The sequence below is a fragment of the Echinops telfairi genome, unplaced genomic scaffold (genome assembly GCF_000313985.2).
Source record: "Echinops telfairi isolate 266 unplaced genomic scaffold, ASM31398v2 ScPeMD7_60;HRSCAF=208, whole genome shotgun sequence".
Classification (NCBI taxonomy): domain Eukaryota; kingdom Metazoa; phylum Chordata; class Mammalia; order Afrosoricida; family Tenrecidae; genus Echinops; species Echinops telfairi.
In genome coordinates, this window is record NW_022103958.1 from 33,902,823 (window position 1) to 33,925,902 (window position 23,080).

Below are 23,080 nucleotides of genomic sequence, written 5' to 3' on the forward strand. Positions count from 1 at the left end.
CCACTGCCACGGGTTCTGAAACCCAGTGGAACAGGAGAAGGAAGGTCAGTCCGTGCCCCGGGGGAAAGGTTGGTGTCAGAAGAGGATAGAAGCGGGATGGAGGGTCTGGGTCTGCCTGACCCCTGCCCTGTCACAATCAGCCTTGGGGTGGGGTAGGGGGATCCTTTGCTACCCACGGATGCCAGAGGAGGTCAGGGGTGGCCGGCACCCTCTCTGCTCCTTTGCTCCACTGGATTCCTCTCCCAGCAGAAGGCAGCCACAGCAGGGCATTTCTGGGCCCGATTCTCAGGCCACGTGGGCTACTCATCTGATTTCCGGTTGGGTGAAGAGTGACGAAAGACGGTCTGTCTGTGTGCGCTTCCTTCCCTTGTTTGGAGGTCAGGAGTCAAGCCTGTGGGGCGCACCAATAGGAGGGGACCTTAAAACAGGGCCTGGTAAGAGCCCTCCTCACACTCCACAATAGGCATGTCCTTCGGCCCGGGTTCACTCCTGCCTCAGCGTCTCCAGCGCTGACAGACTGACCACTGAGTCATGGCTGCCAGCACACAGGCAACCTGTCTTGACCCATACATTGCGCAACGGGGAAGAATGCCCTGTGCACGGGAAAGCACAGGTGGGCAGTGTGTTTTCTGGGAAGGGTGAGAACTGGGCGGGGTATCCCAGCCACCTGTCTAGCTCCTCCGAACATCCCTCAGGCACCCGCCATCCCAGGAGGGAAGGTTCAGTATAAATACCAGCTGGCTCTCCCCAGCCAGCAGCACCAGCAGCCCTGCTCGGCCTGAAACCAGGTAAGGGACTACCCCAATGGGGATGTTTCAAAGCTTAATCTGTCTGTTGTCTTGGTCCCAAGAAGGTGACCATTTTCTACTGTGGACGTTTCTTTGGTTTTCGGTTTTCCCCAGGGGACAGCTGTGCTTTTGGATAAGTTATAGGCTACCCGAGAGTGGCGATTTGGTCATCACTGGGCTGCTACAGGAGGAATGGGAAGCCAACAGCCAGGCTCTCTGGGACACACAGATTCCAGAGCGGGGTCCATCAGCGCTGGGATCTCTCCTGACCCTCCCTCTCATTGCAGCACCATGAAGCTTCTCACAGGCCTCCTGGTCTGCTCTCTGGTCCTCGGAGTCAGCAGTGACGGCTGGCTTACCTTCATCCCCGAGGCTGCTCAAGGTAAGACAGCTGGAGGAGGAAGGATTGGGCACCTACCTGCCTCCAGGATTCACCTGGAGCCCTGCTAAGGGTGGGAGCCGTCTCCTAGGCTGTGCTGCCCTGTGGGGAAGAACGTTGGAGGCCTCTTCTTTACAGAGTGTAGTCATAGGTTTCTCTCAGGGACTAGCATCATTCCTGCCTGAAAGGTACCCTACATCGGGGAGAAGCCACAAAGTGAGGCTAGAAATTGGTATGACTTTTCCCTCCGAACAAATCATCTGAACTAAAATGACAGCTATCCCTTACACTTTGCTTCTTCCTCCCTCTGCTTTTCTCCTCCCGCCCTGTCTCCCCCTGCTTTTAGTGTCCTGCTTGGATGATTGACAGGAAACCTCAGCCAGACTCTTCTTGCTGCTTCCTATGGACAATGACTCTCTTCTGGTTTGGGCTGCATCCAGGCCTGTCAGCCTTTTAACTGGCAGCCAGGGGGAGCCACCTTACATCAGGCCTCCTGGATTACCTGCTCACTGGAATGTGGGTCAGGTGTTGGGCTACTGACTGCAAAGAGGGGAGTGCAAATCCCCCAGATGCTCTGCGGGACAAAGCTGGGACATGAGGCCTCAGAAACCGCACACAGCGTGGAGAGGAGTCAGAATGGCCTTGACGGCGGGCGTTTAACCACCGCTTGTCAGGTCTGAAGACTTCCCCTAACTGGGGTGGCTGCTCACACTCTACATGAACTTCAAACCCCTGGGGGCAGGCATCTTTGCCATTTTCAAGGTCAGGAAGGTGGGCCTTGGAGCAGCTGAGTGGGTTGTCCAGTACCTTTCCATTAATCCACTGGTGACAAGGAGAGGGTTTGGACCAGCTGTGCACGATGCAGAAGTTCTGCCCAGCAGATGCCCAGGAATGCCTATTGCTAAAGCACAGTAGTTTTCAACTCAGCTACCCCCTGCAATCACCTGGAGAGCCTTAGAAAAGACTCAAAGGACCACCCCAGAGGTGGCCCCCATCCAGGCAGAGCATTGATAACAAACACAGTGCCACCCAAGCTGAGGACCTGCTATTGTGCTGCCCGAGCAACTCGCTTCATGACTCCCATCCATGATGAGAGCCTTCAGGGTGATGATCACTCATGTCCTGATCAGTCACAGGGCCCAAGTCAGCCTGTGTCTGCAAGACCACGTGTCTTCAGCATCAGGACAAAGTGCCCTAGGTCTCCTCTGCAGCCTGTGTCCCATCCTGTTTCCTACATCAGCAGCGCGCTCTGCTCTCACAGTCTCTGCACCTGATCCCATGTGGCCCTGCTGGGTGGAAGTGGCTTTCACTTGTCCCTTGGGACATTGAGCAAAGTCGCCAGTCCTTTCCAGTGCTCACAACTTGAGGGGCACGTGCTACTGCCATCTAGTGCATTGAGGCCAGAGTTGCACCTGAACTTCCTAGCCTGCACAAGGCAGCCCTGCCCAGCAAGTCAAGCAAGTGATCTTTGTGCCTGACCCTTGTGCCAGTGCCTTCCACTCCTTAGCACATCACAGGGAACCCGAATCCAGATGGACCACTGCACAGTGCTCAGGCATCCAATCTCAACCGCAGGGTGCCCGCCTTTCTGCTCCTGAGCACTTTTCCCTGCAGAAGCCAATCAGGGCTGAGTGGGGTTTTTTCTCAGACCCTGTTGTGCCAGGAGATGAGCCCAGGTTGAGATCTGAGGTCAGGGGAAGATTTTCATTCCTGGAGTCCTGTGCAAGGTGCTGTCACAATGTCTGTGTTCATATGCTGTCTCTCTTGCCTTTCTCCGTTCCTCCAGGAACTTGGGACATGTTGAGAGCTTACAGGGACATGAGAGAAGCCAATTACATTGGTGCAGACAAATACTTCCACGCTCGAGGGAACTATGATGCCACACAAAGAGGGCCTGGTGGGGCCTGGGCTGCAAAAGTGATCAGGTAACACAGATTCCAGGGTTGGACGGGGCAAATGTGGGCTCCCTCAGGACTCAGAAAGGGGCACATCCTGGATCAGGGTCCTGTGGGATCTCTGGCCAGGCTGGAGTTGGAGTGGCCAGCAGAGCAGTACAAGTGGTGGGCTGAGTCCTTTCCAATCCCCCCTGTCTGGGTCCCAGGACACTCTTCCTCCTGCCTAAGCGTGACCAGTGTTGGCTGAGCCGGACTGAGCAGACAGGGCCAGCATTACAGCCCCTCTTTCCTGTGGACTCCCACAGTCATCCTGGGAAATGGGGGAGGGTGGGGAGCATGGCCTGTGCTCACCTGCCTGATCAATCTGCTGCCTTCCTTCTGGGCTCCAGTGATGCCAGAGAGACAATGAAAAAAGTCCTTGGCCGAGAACGAGAAGACTGGGCGGCCGACCAGGCTGCCAATGCATGGGGGCAGAGCGGCAAGGACCCCAACCACTTCCGACCTGCTGGCTTGCCTGACAAATACTGAGCTTCCTCCTCCATTGCTTCAGGTTGTGAGACCTGAAAGCAGGGACACAGCATTATCAGGGTCTATGACCCCCGAATCTAGTAAAGGCCACATCGCAGGTGCCCAATAAATGCTGAAGAAATGGAATCCATTGAAGAATGTGTGTCTGTCTTCATGGTCAGCACTACCTGTGTGGTCTAAGGGTTGTGGAAGCGTGCTAATGAGAAGGAGGAGCCTGGCCTGTGGGTTAGCACCTACAAACTTCTCTGCAGGCTTGAGCCTGCCTTTGTGGGTTTCTGAGACTATAAATCATTCTGGTAGTAGAAAGTCTATTCTTTCTCACAAAGAGTGGCTGGGGACAAAGTTGGGGGGAGTTAAAAGTGCTGACCTTGAGGTTAATAGCCCAACATAAAAAAAATAATTTTATTGGGGGATATGATAGCTCTTATCTCACCCATCCATCCATCCATTGTGTCAAGCACATTTGTACATATGTTGCCAACATCATTCTCAAAATATTTTCTTTCTACTGAGCCCTTGGTATCAACTCATTCCCCCTTCTTCCCCACCCTCCTTCCTTCATGAACCCTTGATAATGTATAAATTATTATTTTTTTCATGTCTTACACCAAATGCTATCTTCCTTCATCATCTTTTTTGTTGTTTGCCCCCAGGCTGTGGGTGTGGGTGTGGGTGGGGTGGGGATTATATGTCTATAATTGTGATCAGTTTCCCTTTTCCCTCCCCCACCTTTCCCCTATCCTCCTGAGATCACCACTCTCATTATTGCTCCTGAGGTGTTTATCTGTCATGGATTCCCTGTGTTTTGAGCTCTTATCTGTACTAGTGTACATGCTCTGGCATAGCCATATTTGTAAGGTAGAATTGGGGTCATGAGAGTGGGGGGAAGGAAACATTAAAGAACTGGAGGAAAGTTGTATGTTTCATTGGTGCTATACTGCACCCTGACTTGCTTGTCTCTTCCTTGTGACCCTTCTCTGAGGGAATATCCAATTGTCGACAGATGGGCTTTGGGTCTCCACTCTGCCCTCCCCTTCATTCATATTGACATGATTTTTCATTCTGGGTCTTAGATGCCTGATACCTGATCCCATCGACACCTCGTGATCACATACCTGGTTAGCTTCTTCCAGTGGAGTACCCCAATACTGCATGAGGTCAAAGGTGATAAGAATTCCAAATAATGGGGTCCCTGAGTGGGAAATATCCAGGCCTTTTTAGTTCATAAAATAAAAGTTCAAGAGGCTCCAATAGATGCGAGTAACAGCTGTTATCCAGAGACAATGATCTGCTTCCTTCCAATCAAGGTATGAGTCCCTGGAGAGAGGGAGTATGTGGTCCACTGAGGATGACAAATACTAATTTAAAAAAATTCTATTGAGCCTTATTTCACATATCATACAATTCCATAGTTCAATCACATAGAGAAGCGTTGTGCAATCATCACCACAATCAACTTTGGAAATTTTTCTTCCTTCTTGTGCTCACTGCTGTTGATTCCCAGGCCCCCACCTTCCCCTTGGTGTCGGCAGGCAATATCAGCCCAGCTACCGTCTTTCTTATTCCATCCATCCCAGTTTTCCTATACAGATAAACATACAACACATGGGCAAACACCGCCCAAGGACCTTGTACCAATGACCATGTAAAACAGGTTAGGAACTCAGTCTAATAGAAAACAGAGAATATTAAAATTTTAGAATAAAATTGGGTCCATAGGGAGATTAAATTAAAAGGTGTTCCATTCCATACTAAGTACAGAAGCTAAAATCCAGTTTACAGTGTTCACCGTCTGATCTTAGGGTTGTTAACGTGCCTAGCCTATGTTCACTGGGGATTCACCAGATCCTGGAAGTGGATTTTGGGCTAATACTATCATCCATCAAACTCAAACTCATTGCCAGTGAGTCAGCTGACTTCTATCGACCCTATATATCGACGATAGAATTACCCCTGTAGGTTTTGAGGCTGTAACTCTTTATGGGAGTAGAAAACCTCATCTTTCTCCTACACTGTCATCCAGAGTTCTCCACAAACTAGGTGTTTAGAATTTAGGCCCTGGCCTGGTCCCATTCCCTCTTCCAGGATTGGATCTTATTATTTGAAATCCCTGGATCTCACAGCCTGGTGTGCCTCTTCCGTGTGGACTTAGCTGACTTCTCACTTAGAGGGCTGCTTATTTCGAGATGACAATTAAGCAGGATGCTGAAGACCTTGGATAAAGCAGAAGGGAGTCAGTCTCAGACGCTGGGCTGGGTGGGGGCCCTGGGGCCCTTCTTAGAATGAGACAGCAGGGGGCGCTGTGCCCGGAGCCGCGTCCGGCGTTCGCGGGACGGACCCTCGCTTCCGGCGAGTGACTTCCGGCGCGGTTCCTGTGAACTCGTCACGGCGGAGCTATGGACCGTAACCCGTCTCCTCCGCCGCTGAGTCGCGAGGAGGAGGAAGACGAGAAGGTGGCCAGGGGCGACTGCGTAGGGAGCACGGTGTACAGCAAGCACTGGCTCTTCGGCGTCCTCAGCGGGCTCATCCAGGTCGGACCCCGGGGCTCGCCGGCTGCGTCTCCGCCCATCCCCCCTCCGTGCCGGGAAAGCCATTCCCACGCAGTCCTCTCCCCTGGCCGCCTGCGCCGACCCCAAAGGACCTGGGGCCGCTCTGGCGCCCCGTTGCACGAAGGCCGGGGTGCTGGCCTGCATGCGGTTACATTTTACTTTTGCCCATTCTGCAGAAACATATGGCCCTATGAATACGTTATTCGTCTTTTCTGCCCCTCGTCTCCAATGGCATTGCCCAGGCCCTAATGATCTGCTTTACGGGCCTTGGAGTAGAATGCGTTGTGGCTCCGGCTTTTGTGAGCAAAAGCCCGGCTTCCTCACCTACTAGCTGCGCCTCAGTTGCTTCCTCAGCGTTTATAAAACGAGTGCTTGCCGTTGTGTTTTCCCTGTAGTAGGCACGCAGTAAGTGTGAGTTCCCGTTTTCCCCACAGTTCCCCAGTCTTGCTTTCAGCCCCTCTTCTCACCAATCCGCCTTTCTCTGCGGCTGCCGCAATGAACTTCCTTTAGGGGTGGAAAAAGCGGCACCAGCTCAAGGAAGGCTCTTGCCTTTACAGCCTTGTCGCACCCTCTGTTCCATAGAAGATAAATATTCACCATGTCCTGAAAGTGTCAGGCCCTTTCTTAATTCTCTGATCGGAGTGCTCCTCTCCCCGTTCCCACCCTGCACGCTTTTCTTCTTTCAAGACTTAACTGAAACTTATTAAGAGATGCTTTCCCCGACAGCAGGAGCTCTGGTGGTGGGTGACCAGTTGGGCTGCTAATTGGAAGGTTCGAAGTTCGATCTCACCAGCTGCTTCTCTCAAGAAAGAGGAGGCTTTCTATTCCTGTAAGAAGGTATAGTCTCAGAAACTCAGACGGGCAGTTCTGCTTAGCCATAGAGGGTCACTATGAGTCAGAATCAACTCAATGGCATTGAATTTGGTTTTTGAATTTTCTTCAGTTTTTCCCAAGCATAGATCTCCCAACACCCGGCCCCCCAACCCCCAACTCCCGCACGCACACGCAGGCACACACACATCCACAAAACCCGAACTCACTGCCATGGAGTCCATGCTAACTCACGGTGACCCTACAGGGCAGGGTAGAACTGCCTCTGTGACTTTCTGAGACAGTAATTCTTTACAGGAGTAGAACGCCCTATCTTTAGCCCGTGAAGTGGCTGCTAATTTCAAACTGCCGATCTTGGGGTTTCCAGCCCAACTGTAACTACTATGCCCACAGGACTCTCAGGCATAGGTTATTGGTCTGTAGTTTTGCTCCCACAACTCTTAGTCCACAGTCCATTTGCATTTCTTAGCCTTTTCTGTCTTGATTGCCAGTTCATAAGTCTTTACTAGATTTAAGCTGCTTAGAGGCTGGGGATTATGTCTTATTTGTACCTTAACCTAGTTCCTATAGGGAAACTTTAAATCCATGAGTGTTAGATCCATCCAGGGTTACATACATGGATATTTACCTCTCTATATATTTTATTTATTTGTTTTGTTGTTGAGGTGTTGAAGCTTTGTTACTATATTTTTAATTAATCATTTTATTGTGGGGGGGCGCCTCTTAAATCTTATGACAACCCATCATTCAATTTTATTAAACACTCTTGTACATATGTTGCCATCAACATTTCCAAAACATTTTCTTTCGATTTAAGCCCATGGTATCAGCTCCTCTTTTTTCCTCTCCCTTCCCCACCCTCCCACCCTTGTGAATCCTTGCTCAATTATATATTGCTGTTATTGCATGTCTTACACTGTCCGTTGTCTCCCTTCACCACTAGGGAGGGGACTAGACATCCAACCTTGTGATGGGTTCCCCTTCTCCACATTCCTCTATCCTCATTGTATTGCTTCTCCTACTACTGTTCCTGAGGGTTTATCTGTCCTGGATTCCATGTGTAGAGAGCGCTATCTGTACCAATGTGTGCTCTCCAGTCTAGCTGGATCTGCAAAGTAGAACTTTCAAAGAGGTTTTTGTAAGAGGAGATACTTGAGGTTAGTGTTTTTGTAACTTCTAAAAAAATTAAGGGCTAATATTAATGTGGCTTTTACTAGTAACATAGATTTTAGTCTTCCCTTTTTCCCTTTGTGTTTCTGAAGGCTGTTAACCCTGAAGACAGCAAATCAGGTCCAGATGAGGAGCAGAAGGTGGAACTTGATGAAGAGCTGGAGAATGACATTTGCCGAATATGGGATATGTCGATGGATGAGGTATGGTGTCAGAAGCTGTGGACTCTTAAACAAGGCGTTCGTTCAGTGTCTGTAATGAACTCCTTAGAATGGAGAGAATGCAGTCTCATGAGTTGCAGATGCTAAGCTCTTTCTTTGAGGGAGAGGATCTGGGCCTAGGTTAAATATATAGCTCGTGTGAATGTTAGACAGTTGACCGCCAGCAAATTATTAATTTTGTTCTCCCCTCCCTACCCTCCTCCTCTCCACCCCCCACCCCATGTCCCTCTTTTTTTATTTAACTTTTTATTGTGAATTGGCTAAAAGTTTACAGAGGGGATCAGTTTTCCATTCAGCAGTTTATACGGATTTCGTTTCAACTCATTGATGATCCCCCCAATGTACCATCATTCTCACCTCCTCCTCGTGTTTCCTGTTTCCACTCTTCCTTTCCTCGTCTGGAATTTCGTCCTTGGTACATGTTGCTCTTTGGATTTCAAATGATTGGCTATTCTGCACACTTCATGAGTGTTACTGGTCTCTTGGTAGACATGCTTTTTGTGGTTGACATTTGAGCCATGGCCATGAGTTGGTTTCTGTTCGTAACGGGTGACCCAGGGTCACACTCTTGGGGGGTTCTACCAGTCTCTATGCAGTCATTCAGCCTGGTTTTCAATGATTGTGGGTGCTGTCCCACCCTTTCCTCCCACTCTATCCAGGACCTTCTAATGCGGTCCCTTTGAGAGTAGTAGTCCATGAACTTTGAAGCGCCCTCGTAGGTGTGTTCCCCAAGTCAACAGTCACCCAGCCTACCTCTCTTTCAGCTGGTCTGGGGGAACTGGCTCATCTCTGAGGCCTTCCAAGTGTGTATTTTAATGTACCCTAAAATTTGGTGGTGATTTGGATACTGGAGAGTCAGAAAATGGATTTTATTTACATAGTTTACAATGCAGATCCCCACAGCTAGCAGACTTAGTGGTTGGTTTTTTTTTAATCACTTTATTAGGGGCTCATACAACTCTTATCACAATCCATACATCAATGGTGTCCACATTTATACACATGCTGCCATCATCATTCTCAAAACACCTGCTTTCTACTTGAGCCCTTGGTATCAGCTCCTCATTTTCCCCTCCCTCCCCCCTCCCCCCTGAACCCTTGATAATTTATAAATTATTATTATTTTGTAGACTTAGTGTTTACACCTGCACTTCTAGGCTAGGTCTGGCCCATTTTGAGTCACGTGTCCCCTCCAGGTTCACCTATGTGGTATGCCCCTTGAGACGTCGTGGACTGGGCTTTAATTTGTGAAGGAGGCGTGCAGCTGTTGTCGGGTGAGGGTTGGGATCAGAATGGTCTTTATACTGAGGATTTTGTGAGCATGAGTTCTGGTTTTTGACATTATTCAATGGGCATTTCCTCCTGTTCCCCGTAGCATGTCTTAAGCTCTTAGATGACAGGAACTAGCCATTTTACTCATTTCTTTTATCTCTAGCTTTTAGCATGAAACCCAGCAATCAGAAAATATGTTTGAATGAGTCAGTAGGAGTTCCTGGTGAGTGGAAGAATATTTGAGGTAAATGAAATCTCTTCAGGGTAGAAAAAGGACAATTCTCTAGTGTATCATAATTAACTTATACTTATTTATGGAGGAATTTCATTGCATTGGGACCTGCTACCACAAAGACTCTTAACATTTTCATCTGTTTACTCAATTCCTAACCTCAAGGGTGTGTGTGTTCGTGTAACCTTGATTGCTAGGCCCCGCGGAGTCCATGCTGACTTGTAGCAGTAGCACACTAGAATGAAACCCTGCCTGGTCTTCCTATTTGTTGACCCTCATTTTCCAGCACTCCTGCAAGTGGCTTTCGTAGCCAGCTGCTTCCTGTGTGCTTTACCACCAGTTGTTTTGTGGGCAGTCTGTGCTTTAGGCACCATGGCAGCTATACCTCCTCGCTTCCCCGCTTCTCCTTCAGTTGTTGCTAGGAGAGCTAGATCCAGCGTTACACCAAGGAGCATTCTGAATGCACTTCTCCCAAGATAGATTTGTTCTTCTACCGGTCTGTGGTATCTTCTTCCCCAAAACCACCATTCAAAGGCATCAGCTCTTTGGGATTGCCTATTCATTGTCTCGCTTTCACATATATACATAGGAGGCAGTAGAAAATATCATGCATTGGGTCAAATCTTAGCTCTCAAAGAGACATCTTTGCCCTGTAATATCTTTGCTCCTTAATACTTTACCGAGAACTTTCCCAGCAAATTTTCCCAGAGCAATATGTGGTTTCTTGACTTCATCCACAGCTGTTGATTGTGTGTCGTGTATCCGAGTAAAGTGAAATCTTCGGCAGCTTCAGTCTGTTTTTCTGTTTATCGTAGTGCTGCTTAGTGGTTCAGTGGTGAGGAGTTTTGTTTTCTCTCTGTTGACGTAAAATCTGTACAACTCTAGTCTTTGATCTTCCTCAGTAAGTGCTTCAAGTCCTCCTCACTTTCAGCAAGGAAGGTGGTGTCGTCTGCACATCACAGGTTGTTAATGGGCCTTCCTTCCGTTCAGGTGCTGTGTTCTTTCTATGGTCCATATGCTTCTCGCATTACTTGCTCATCATGCAGATTGAATAAGGACTGTGAAAGGATGCAGCCCTTCTGCACACCTGCTTTTCCTGGTTTGAAACCACGCGGTATCTCTCTTCTGCTTGAAGGACTGCCTCTTGGTCTGTGTTCAGGTGCCACATGGATACTATGAGGGGTTCTGGACTTCCTGATCCTTCACAATGCTATCCGTAATTTGTTAGGATCGTATAGTCACATGTCTTTGTTTAGTTATCTTCAGCAAAAATGTATGTAAGATCTGAGTTTTTTAATTATTTAAGTTATTGGCTTTTAAGAGGAATTTTATAGCATCTAAGTCAGTAACCATTTTATTCCTAGGATGTGGCTTTATTTCTCCAAGAGTTTAATACCCCTGGCATATTTATGGGAGTATTGGCCAAGTCCAAGTGCTCACGATTAAGAGTAAGTATGCACGTTTCTCTACCTTTTCAGGTAGTGCATGTGTGTTGTAATCTTCCATTTTGTCATTTGTTTGATTTTTCCCCCGTTATAAATCAATACCAAGAAAACTCAAATCTCAGTACCATTGAGTCGATGCTGACTTATAGCTATCCTCCATAGGATTTCTGACGTGATACATCTTTACAACTCTGTCCTGCAGAGCTGCTGCTGGGTTTGAACTGTTGACCTTACAGGTAACAGCCCAATGTCTAATCCAACAGCGCCACCAAGGCTCTTTACACATTAACACGTCAGTCAGTCTGTAAGGTTTACTAAACATCTGCCAAGTACTGTGCCATTTAAAATGAGTACAGTCATCGCCTTTTAGTTTTGGACTCAACCTGGGAGACTGTTATTTGGACTTAACTCTGGAAACCAGAGAAGGGTGTGTAACTTACCCAAGTTGTGCTGCTGCTATTGGGCGGACAAGTGAATAGTGCCTAGAGCTCCCACTGCTAAGTTCATTGTTCTTTTAGCTCACTTTAAGTCTTCCCTTAAAGGTTTCTGACTTTCTATCTAAATTCAGTCTGTGGCTCAAGACCTGCCGCCATCTGAACATGACTAGTTTCACTAGGCCTGCCTGCTTTCTAGGAACGCTGGAGGTATAATGGTTGCAAGTTGGGACTGTCATTTGCAAGGTCAGGAGTTCAAAACTATTAGTCACTCTGTAGGAGAAAGTCGAGGCTTTCTACTCCTGTAAAGAGGTACAGTCTTGGAAACTCACAAGGGCAGTTCTACCCAGTCCTATAGGATTGCTGTGAGTCAGAATCAACTCGATGGCAGTGAGGGAATGAGTGAGTATGTGTCTACTCCCCGTATCAGGAGTTTACTGTGCTCTCTCCCATCTCCGTGCCTCCCTCGATGTACTTTCCAGCTTCTTGAGAGTTGCTAAGAATCCTTCCTAATAAATAAGCTCTTGATGGTGGTTGCTGATAGCAAGAACAATAGACTGTACCTCTCAATTAGTCTTCATGTCCTGGGCACTGCCCTGTGCTTTATTTGCCATCTGAATTGCCTTGTGCTATGCATGTTGTAGGAGATTAGTAGACTGTTAGAGGGTAGGACTGCTCCAGGGAGTTTTCTTGGGTCTCATCTTGCCTGGATGGGTTTGAAGTGCCAACCTTTTGGTTGGTAGTTTGAGCACAGACTCTGTGCTCCATGCAGGGACCTACTTAGTATTTGGTTTTACAACTCCTATCACATAGACAGGAGTCCTGGTGGCATAGTGGTTACACATTGGGCTGCTAAACATAAGATTAGCAGTTTGAAACCAGCAGCCATTCATTGGGAAAAAGACTGGACTTTCTACTTCTGTACAGAGTTGTGGTCTCATAAACAGGGGCAGGCAGTTCTGTCCTGTCCTGTAGGGGCTCTGTGAATTGGCATCAACATGACAGCAATGACTTATCAGGTGTTATCTCTACTTTACAGATAAAAGAACCAAATCTCGGGTTAAGAAATTTGTCCAGGGTTAAACAGCTAGGAAAGAAAGCTGGGATGTGAGCCTAGGCCTGTGAGACTCCTGTGTTCACCATTGTACTCCATTTCACTATGGTAACATGGTGCATCTCTGACGGTGTGTGTAAGTTAGAACTGGGTTCTGTGCAGAAGTAGGTCACCAGGCCTTTCTTCAAAGGCACCGCTCCTCTCTGCCCCTTCCTCTCGGTGCACTGAGTGTTTGTGTTCAAGTGGTTGTTTTCGTGAGTGTGTTTTTATCTCAGAGCTGTTGTGACCTGTAAAATTTGATTTTGTAGGAAATCTGTGTGGGAATTTTAGGCAATATGGCCTGTTTCCAGGAGATATGTGTGTCTATCAGCAACGATAAAAATCTTGGGTAAGTCTTAGTCATAATGATTTTGAATGGATTCATATTTCATATCCCTCAGGAAATTCTAAACCAGGGGAAAGATAGAAGGTTGTGGGACAGCCTCTCGTGTGATGACTGCTTTCTAGCAGTTTGATTGGGTATTCGTGGTATTAGGCTTCCTCAGGTTGTAGACTTCAGCCAGGGTTTAGGCCTGCTTTCTTTATCAGGAGAAAGGGGACCTGCGTTATATATGGTAATAGCATATACAAGATAAGACATAATGGGGCACAGCTGACCAGATCCAAAACAATTTATAAAATACATGATTACTGTATATACTAGAGTATAAGCCAACCCAAATATCAGCCGAGGCACCTAATTTTACCACAAAAACTGTATTAAAAATGTGCTGAAAAACTCGGCTTATACACAAGTATATACAGTCCCTCTTTAGGTGTGGGGGCACTTTAAGATCCTGGCTCAAGGTATTCTTCAGAAATAAATAATATTCATGGAGTAAATGACTCAGGGTGTATGTTTTGTTTCTGGAATTCCATATAAAAATCTGATTATGAAGAATATTAGCCAGCTTTATAAATTGGGAGGGGTGACTTATTCAATGCTTATCTTCAATTGAATCAGTAGAGAACAGTTTACATAGCTAAGATAAGAGCACTTCCTGGAATAGCCCCAATTACAATGTAGCCCCAATGTCTATCAAGAGTCAGCCGAACAAATAAATTGTGTAATGACAGAGTGTTCTACAGCAGTGAACCAAAGGACAGTAACTACAGAGAAAATAACGGGTGATTCTTATAAACATAATGTTGAGCAAGCAAACTAAGCTCAAATCAATATACTCTGTGAAATTCTGCTTATGTATAATTCAAACATAAGAAAACCAAAGTATAAAAAATAAGTTTGTACGAGCCAGCCAGGGTGCAATATAGCAACGATGAAACATACAGATTTCCTCTAGTTCCTAAATGCTTCCCCGCCCCCACTCCCCACCCCCCACTATCATGATCCCAATTCTACCTTACAAATATGGCAAGACCAGAGGTATGTACACTGCTACAGATAGGAACTGGAAACACAGGGAATCCAGGACAGATGATCCCTTCAGGACCAGTGCTGAGAGTGGCAATACCAGTGGGTGGAGGGAAGGTGGGTTGGAAAGGGGGAACTGATTACAAGGATCTACAAATAACCTATTCCCTGGGGGATGGACAACAGAAAAGTGGGTAAAGGGAGATGTCGGACAGTGTAAGATATGACAAAATAATAATAATTTATAAATTATCAAGGGTCCACAAGGGAGCGGGGAGCGGGGAGGGAGGGGAAAAATGAGGAGCTGATGCCAAGGGCTTAAGTGGAGAGCAAATGTTTTGAGAATGATGAGGGGAACAAATGTATAAATGTGCTTTACACAATCGATGTATGTGTGGATTGTAATAAGAGTTGTATGAGCCCCCAATATAATGATTTTAAAATAAAAAAATTTAAAAAACTCAGTCCGTAGAGCAAGGCACGGGTTATTGCTGACAAGTGAAGATGGCTTTCACTTCAAGGTAGGAAAGATGGAATTGTGAGGAAGGGGGACTGTGGAGGGGGACTGTAGGCCTGCTTTCTTAGAAGCCCTGGATTTGCTTTATAATGATAATCAACCGCACATACGTACCGTACAGGCATTTGGCAAGTAGGCTATATTTCACTATAACAGTGTTTAGAAAATGAAATGAAAACTCTGCCTTGATCGTTGAAAGGAGGAAGTGAGGCACATTCGGTTAATGTTTTGTTTCTGTAGACAGGTATTATTGCACTGCTTGTATGATTCCGACCCTCCAACTCTGCTGGAGATAAGTAGGTACGTGTGTCTTTCTCTATGGGTTTCATATACGCGACTCGGAAAAGCATCTAGGAAAACAGTTAATTCTTGATGTGAGAGCGTTTTACTTGCCTGAATTTCTCTTCCTGTCATTGAAAGATAGCAATTGAGCTCATGTTTGTCACGTAGGTTGTTGCTTACTTGCCTTTCCCAGACTGAAGTGGCCCATGTCTGGGTTGGAAGGATTCAGGAATACCCATCTATATATGATAGCATTTGCTTCATCATGGCAAGTTCAACAAACGGTAAGTCACCAGGGCATCGAGAAGAAAAGAAAGTTTCTTTGCTTACATTTAGTTGTTGGGAAATGAGAAAACTAGTTCTAAAACTTGTTTTAATTTAAAAGAGAACCAAATTAAGTGCAAAGTGAAAAAGGATTTTTATTCCTCAACTCATTTAAAAATGAAAGACAACTGTTCATTTAAATGTCGGAGATAAGAAAAATGACCCTTGTAATAGGTGATGCATTGTCTGCTCCCTGAGGTTTTATATCCAGATAAGGGTTGGGAAACTTTGGGGATTTAGATGAACCACTTTCTTTTTTAGCTTTTTGTTTTTCACTTCAAGATCCATTTTGTTTCTGCAGTTGACTTGCTGGTGAAGATAGGGGAGGTTGTGGATAAGCTCTTTGACTTGGATGAGAAACTGATGTTGGAATGGATTGGAAAGGGGAGAGCTCAGCCTGGGGAGCACCCCCAGCCAGATTCTGAAGAGCAGCAAGTGTGTAGGCTTGTGCCCTGTGTCCTTGAAGCTGCCAAACAAGTGCGGTAGGTGGACTCTCCGTGCAGGGTGTTGGGGGAGAATTAAGTTACCACAAGTGTTCTCAGATATAAACATTTCCTTCTGACAGGATAAGTAGCACAGGCCTTTGCTTGTTATGGTACTGAATTTGTAATGACAATGCATGTGTTCCTTGCAAGAGTCATAGTAGTTTAAAAAAATGCAGGTCGAACATGAATAGTAGGACAGGAGGAAAGTAAAAGGATATAGAGCAGTGGTTGTCAACCTTCCCCATGCCGGGACCCTTTCATACAGTTCCTCCTGTTATGGTAACCCCCAACCATAAAATTATTTTTGTTGCTACTTCATCACTATGATTTTGCTACTGTTATGAATCGGGGGACCCCTGTGACTCCAAAGGAGTCACGACCCACAGGTTGAGAACCACTGATATAGAGGAAAGAACTAGGAGCCAATATACCTCTATAGAGGTGTAAGTATAGGCATGTATATACGTAAATATATTAATATATAATGATAGGGATATAGGTCTATACATACAGTTATATGTTAAGTATTAAGGTAGCAGACAGACTTTGGGCCTCTACTCAAGTCCTCCCTCAAGACAAGAACACCTTTTTTTTAATAACCTGGCACTCCGTGATGCTTACCTTCCCCACATGACTGCTGAAGATAAAAGGGGTACTTAAGCAAAGGTGGTGAAGAAAGCTGAAGTTGCCCGGCTATTAAAGATAGCATCTGGACTTTTAAAACGCTTGAAGTTAAAACAAGCGGCCATCTGAGCAGGGAAGCAGCAAAACCCACATGGAAGAAGCAAACCAGCCAGTGTGCTCACGAGGTCGACAGGATCAGGTATCAGGCATCAGAAGATACAAGACAATCATTGATGCCAACAAGGGGATCAGTGTAGAGACCCAAAGCCCATCTGTAGACAATGGGACGTCCGCTCATAGAAGGGCTACAAGGAAGGGATGAGTCAACCAGGGTGCAGTATAGCACCAACATAACACACACATTCCTCTAGTTCTATAATGCTTCTCTAAATACCTCTCTCCCCATCATGACCCCAGGTCTACTTTACAAATCCGGGTAGACCAAAGCATGTACATTGGCACAGATACACACAGAGTACAGGACAGATAAACCCTCCAGGAACAGTAATGGGTGGGGGGAGCAAGGGGAACTGATATCAATGATTGATGTATAACACCACCCTGCCCAGGGGGACGAATAACTGAAACATGGGTGAAAGGAGACAGCGGATGGTGTAAGACATGAAAATAATAATCTATATTAAAGGTTCACAAGGATGGGGAAGGAGGGTAAAAAGAGGAGCTGATACCAAGGGCTCAAGTAGAAAGAAAATGTTTTGGAAATGATGATGGCAACATATGTACAAATCTGCTTGACACACTTGATGTATGGATTGTTACAAGAGCTGTAAGAGCCCCCAATAAAATGATTTCTAAAAAAAATAAGTGTTCTGTCATTTAGCTTTGGGCCAATTATTCATTATTAATTATGGTTGCCATGTTAAAATCATTGGCAATTTTGTGTAATTTTTGTAGAAGAGGAATTCTTCGTGTGCTGTTTCATATTGAATATAGGACATCATTTGTTGAGGGTTTTGGGGGTGTGGTGTGGTGGTGGTTCCTTTTGTATGTGCACAAAACTTGGACCAGGAACTGACTTTCGGGTTCCAGTACCTTGCAAAGAGTGACTACTAAGTCATAAAGTGATGGGTTATCATCAACTAGATGATTAATTTAAGCATTGATCTGTTTAATGGTGATTACTATATTGTTAATGCTTAATAAGCTACACCCAGTGCAAACCTACTGAGTCGATTTCAGCTCATAATGACCCTATGTAGGGTTTCCAAGAGCATAAATCTCTTATGAGTGCAGATGGTCTCATCTCTCCCTGTGGAGCAGCTGGTGGGTTTGAACAGCCGACTTTGCCGCTAGCAGCCCAGTGCCTAGCCCACAGTACTCCCAGCACTTTCACAGTGTCCTACATGTGAAACGCCACAGAGCTAGCCAGTCGAACGGCGAGGCACGGTGTGGTGGTGTTGCTGTGTCTGCATCATAAAAGTCGCAGCCGTTGTTCTGCTCTGGTTAAGTAAGCCGGGAGGCAGGGGCGTCACAAGCACCTTCCTGTGCCCCTTCCTGTAGTGAAGAAGCAGGACCAGAGAGGCATTCCACTTCATGTGTTAGGTGCGGGATATATTTGATACATATATATAGTCTTAAATTATTTCCCCCATACAAGGTCTGGTGAACACAGAGACCTTTTTTTTAAATGGTTGTATTGGCATTTCATCCACGTATCCTACAACTCAATTGTTTAATCATATCAAGAAGAATTTTACAATCAATTTTAAAACATTTTCTTCTTGTACTTGTTATTCACATAATTATTATTATTTTTCAGTTGTGGCAAAAATATACACAACAACATTCTCCAAGCCATCACTTTTATAGAACATAGAGACTTGGTACTGCCCCCTTGTTCAGAATCTCGGGCAGTGGCTAGGATAGGATAATAAACGTTTGTTGATTGAATTATAGATCGAGTGATTGCAGTCTCAACATAAAAGTTGTTAATGCAGTGCTTTTGCTTTTAGTTCTGAAAACCTAGACGGGCTGGATGTCTACATGCATATCTTACAGCTACTAACCACAGTGGACGATGGTATTCAAGCAATCGGTAAGAGGGCCTCCGAGGTTCCACTACACACATGTATTCATGGAATCATCTTCTGCTGTTAAGTGACTATTTTCTGTATCATCTGTTATCAAGTGGAGTGCCCTGATACTGGAAAAGACACATGGAATTTACTCTTTGACCTGGTCTGCCATGAATTTTGCCAGTCTGGTGATCCACCCATCATCTTTCATGAGCAGAAAATGGTGCTAGCCTCGGTTTTCTCCGTGATGTCGACCCTCAGTGCTTCCCGGGGTGACCAGGACTATCTAGAGATGGAGAAAGGCAAGTATCCTTTCAGTTATCTAAATTCAATTCCTGTCCATCAGATTGTAAAGCACAGACTTCTATGTTGTTCAACAGTTTCCTTCCGCTTTCTTTTTTCTTTCCTGAGATATGAAAATATTACAAGTTAAAAAATTGTTTTATGAAAAACAAAAAACCCCAAACTCGCTGCCACCGCGTCAGTTCAGAGTCATAGTGACCCTGTTGACCAGAGAATTGCTCTTGAGCGTTTCCAGGTACAAGAGCAAAGAGCCTCCTCTTTCTCCTACTCAACAACCAGTGGCTTTGAACTGCTAACCTTGTGGTTAGCAGCTCAATGCATATCCTACGACTCTACCAAGGCTTCTAAATCTTTTTTTAAAAATCATTTTATTGGGGGCTCCTACAGCTCTTATAACAATCCATACATCAATTTTTTGAAGCACATCTGTACATATGTTGACATCATTTCCAAAACATTTTCTCTCTATTTCAGCCCTTGGTATCAGCTCCTCTTTTTTCTTCCTCCCCCACCCTCCCACTCTCGTAAACCCTTGATAATTAGAAATTATTTTTACTTTCATGTTTTACACTGTCCACTGTCTCCCTTCACCCACATTTCTGTTGTTCATCTCTGGGGGTGCGGGTTGTACGTCAATCATTGCGATCAGTTCCTCCTTTCTCCCCCATCGACCCCCCACCTTCCCCCTACCCTCATGGTATCGTTACTCTCATTTTGATCCTGAGGGGTTTATTTGTCCTGGATTCCATATGTTGAGAACTCTTATTTGTACCAGTGTATGTACTCTGCTCTAACTGGATTTGTAAGGTAGAACTGGGGTCATGATAGTGATGGGGAAGAAGCAGTATAGAACTATAGGGATGTTGTGTGTTTTCGTCAGTGTTATACTGCACCCTGGCTGGCTCATCCCTTCCTTGTGCACCTTCTGTGAGTGGAGGTCCAATTGTCTACAGATGGCCTGTGGGTCTACATTCTGAACCCCCTCGTTCCAATCGAAATTGTTTATTTTGGGTCTTCTGATACCCGATCCTATGGACACCTCGTGATTACACGGGTTGGTGTGCTTCTTCCATGTGGGCTTTGTTGCTTCCCTGTTAGATGGCTACTTGTTTATCTTCAAGCCTTTAAGACCCCAGACGCTATCTCTTTTGGTAGCTGGGCACCATCAGCTTTCTTTACCACATTAGCTCATTTTTGTCTTCAGAGATCATGTCGGGAAAGTGAGGATCACAGAATGCCGGCTTATTAAAACAAAGAGTTGGGAGGACTTGAGTAGAGGCCCAATGTCCGTCTGCTACCTTAATACTTAACCTATAAATATATGTACATAGAGCTATATTCCTGTAGCTATATATTAATATATTCACATATGTATATGCCTGTGTTTACCTCTATAAATATCTTTTGCCTCCTAGTTGGTCCCTCTATCTCCTTTTGCTTTCCTCCTGTCCCACTATCATGTTCGGCTCTCTCGGCTACATTGCACTTAGATCAAACCGCACCCATTCTATGCCCTCCTCAAGGCTTCTAAATCTTTTTTTTTCTTTAATTCTTGAGGTTTTTAATTGTTTGAGGATAGAGAAAAAATTACTACCCTTAGATTTGGGGAAGGTCCCTATCTTCCTTAGCACAGCACATATCAATAATAATTCGTTAGACATAACTTGGAAAATACCGGGTACTTTTGAAAACCTTAGTAATACATATAAAGGAGATTACTTCTTCCAATACAGATTGGTTTGTTGTTTTACCAGGCCATGGTGCTTTCAATATTCTTCTCCAGCACCGCAATTCAAATGCAGCTATTTTCCTACGGTCTTCCTTATTCATTGTCCAAATTTGATATGCAATGGAGATGACCATGGTTTGGGTGCAGAACCCCTTAGTCCTCAAAGCAACATCCTTGCCTTTAATATTCTTAAGAAGTCTTGTGCAGCAATATGTCTTTTGATCACTTGACTCTTGCCTCCATGAGCATTAATTGTGGATCCAAGTAAATCAGATTTCAAAATTCTTAATGATTTCAACTTCTCAGTTTATCACTATAAGGCTTCTAAATCTTTTTTTTTTTTTTAACATTTTATTAGGGGCTCATACAACTGTTATCCCAATCCATACAAACATCAATTGTGTAAAGCGCATTTGTACATCATTTCTCAAAACATTTTCTCTCCATTTAAACCCCCGACATTAGGTCCTCATTTTTCCCCTCCCTTCCCGCTCCCCCCTTCCTCATGAGCCCTTGATAGTTTATAAATGGGTATTTTGTCATATCTTGCCCTGTCCGACGTCTCCCTTCATCCACTTTTCGGTTGTCTGTCCCCCAGGGAGGAGGTCACACACAGTTCCATGTAATCGGTTCCCTCTTTCCTACCCATTCTCCCTTTACCCTCCCTGTTTTGCCACTCACACCACTGGTCCTATAGGGCTCATCCGTCCCGGATTCCCTGTATTTTCAGTTCCTATCTGTACCAGTGTACCTCCTCTGGTCTAGCCAGACTTGCAAGATCGAATTCGAGTCATGGTAGTGGGAGCGGGGAGGAAACATTTAGGAACTATAGGAAAGTTGTATTTCTCATTATTGTTACATCGCACCCTGACTGGCTCATCTCCTCCCCGAGACCCCTCTGCAAGGGGATCTCCAGTGGCCTACTAATGGGCTTTGGATCTCCACTCCGCACTCCCCCCATCATTCACTATGGTAAGATTTTTTAATCTGATGATGCCTTATACCTGATCCCTTCGACACCTCGTGGTTGCGTAGGCTGGTGTGCTTCTGCCATGTGGGCTTTGTTGCTTCTGAGCTTGATGGCCGCTTGATTACCTTCAAGGGGCTTCTAAATCTTAATGGGAGTAGAAAGCCTTTTATTTTTCCTGCAGAGCAGCTAGCGGTTTCAAACTACTGAGGCCCTTGTTTATTAGCTCACAGGACTTTTTACGTTTATGAGAGAACTATGGAAAGCTTGTCGCGTCTCACTTAGATGTTCCTCTGTGAGCACACACATATATCTAAGTTTGGCTTTCTCGCCACCTTTTTTCACCTTACAATATAAAATGAATTCTTATCTTTGTAGACAAGTGTTCTTTTGCAGATTGATTTCTGTGACTAAAATTAAATCTGTGATCTATTCATCTCCATTGCTCTGTTTATGTGTCATTACCCCCACTTTCAATAAGGGTCTGTTTATTTTTAAAATAATTTTACTGGGGGCTCGTACAACTCATCACAATCCATCCATCCATCCATCCATTGTGTCAAGTATCTTTGTACATTTGTTCCCATTGTCATTCTCAAAACATTTTCTTTCTACTTGAGCCCTTGTTATCACCTCCTCATTTTTTCCCCTCCCTCCCTCACCCACCCTCCTTCCTTCACGAACCTTTGATAATTTATAAAAAAATTTTTCATGTCTTACACTGTCTAATGTATCCTTTCGCCCACTTTTCTGTTGTCCATCCCCAGGGAGAGGGTTATATGTAGATCATTGTGATCGGTTCCCCCTTTCTCCCCCCACCTTCCCCTTCCCCTCCTGGTATAGCTACTCTAATTAATTGTATTGAAGGGTTTATCTGTTCTGGATTCCCTGTGTTTCCAGCTCTTATCTGTACCAGTGTACATGATGTGATCTAGCCGATTTGTAAGGTAGAATTGGAGTCATGATAGTTGGGGGGAACTAGAGGAAGGTTGTATGTTTCATCATTGCTATACTGCACCCTGACTGGCTAGTCTCCTCCTCGTGACCCTTCTGTAAGGGGCTGTCCAGTTGCTTACAGATGGGCTTTGGGTCCCCACTCCACACTCCCCTTCATTCACAATAATAGGATTTTTTGTTCTTTGATGCCTGATACTTGATCCCTTCGACACCTCGTTATCACACAGGCTGGTGTGCTTCTTCCATGTGGACTTGGTTGGTTCTCAGCTAGATGGCTGCTTGTTTATTTTCAAGCCTTTAAGACCCCAGACGCTATGTCCTCTGACAGACAGGCACCATCAGCTTTCTTCACCACATTTGCTTATATATCCACTTTGTCTTTAGCAATCATGTCAGGAAGGTGAGCATCATGGAATGCCAGTTTAATAGAACAAAGTGTTCTTGCATTAAGGGAGTACTTGAGTAGAGGATCAATGTCCATCTGCTACCTTAATACTAAACCTATAAATATATGCACATAGATCTATTTCCCCATTTTCATATATAAATATATTTACATATGTACATGCATGTATTATTATCTTTGCAGGTCTGTCTAGATAAGATAGGCAGGATAAACAATCTGGAGGAGAAAACAACGGGACCGA

At 45.3% G+C, this 23,080-nt stretch overlaps 2 protein-coding genes across 4 annotated transcripts in view; both read left to right on the plus strand.

The window, feature by feature from the left end:
- The first annotated feature begins 770 nt into the window (after nucleotides 1–770).
- Nucleotides 771–3,109, plus strand: LOC101637987 (serum amyloid A-1 protein-like). 2 transcript variants are annotated; one of them, XM_045290993.1, is made up of 3 exons: nucleotides 771–788; nucleotides 1,076–1,170; nucleotides 2,954–3,109. In XM_045290993.1, the coding sequence occupies exons 2-3, from the start codon at nucleotides 1,080–1,082 to the stop codon at nucleotides 3,094–3,096; spliced, it is 234 nt and encodes a 77-aa protein (XP_045146928.1). In that variant the 5' UTR covers nucleotides 771–788; nucleotides 1,076–1,079; the 3' UTR covers nucleotides 3,097–3,109. The 2 variants fall into 2 exon arrangements, with proteins under 2 accessions (XP_045146928.1, XP_004711637.2); XM_004711580.3 differs by lacking the exon at nucleotides 771–788 and having other exon boundaries at nucleotides 823–1,170.
- Nucleotides 3,110–5,966: 2,857 nt separating this feature from the next.
- SAAL1 (serum amyloid A like 1) overlaps nucleotides 5,967–23,080 on the plus strand; it is a 29,730-nt gene continuing 12,616 nt past the window's right edge. For both annotated transcript variants that reach the window (XM_004711624.2, XM_045291008.1), the window contains exons 1-9: nucleotides 5,967–6,121; nucleotides 8,233–8,343; nucleotides 11,230–11,313; nucleotides 13,107–13,186; nucleotides 14,967–15,026; nucleotides 15,177–15,292; nucleotides 15,634–15,814; nucleotides 18,415–18,497; nucleotides 18,591–18,779. In XM_004711624.2, coding sequence (XP_004711681.1) covers nucleotides 5,987–6,121; nucleotides 8,233–8,343; nucleotides 11,230–11,313; nucleotides 13,107–13,186; nucleotides 14,967–15,026; nucleotides 15,177–15,292; nucleotides 15,634–15,814; nucleotides 18,415–18,497; nucleotides 18,591–18,779 — 1,039 coding nt within the window. In that variant the 5' untranslated portion in view covers nucleotides 5,967–5,986. The remainder of the gene's footprint in view (nucleotides 6,122–8,232; nucleotides 8,344–11,229; nucleotides 11,314–13,106; nucleotides 13,187–14,966; nucleotides 15,027–15,176; nucleotides 15,293–15,633; nucleotides 15,815–18,414; nucleotides 18,498–18,590; nucleotides 18,780–23,080) is intronic.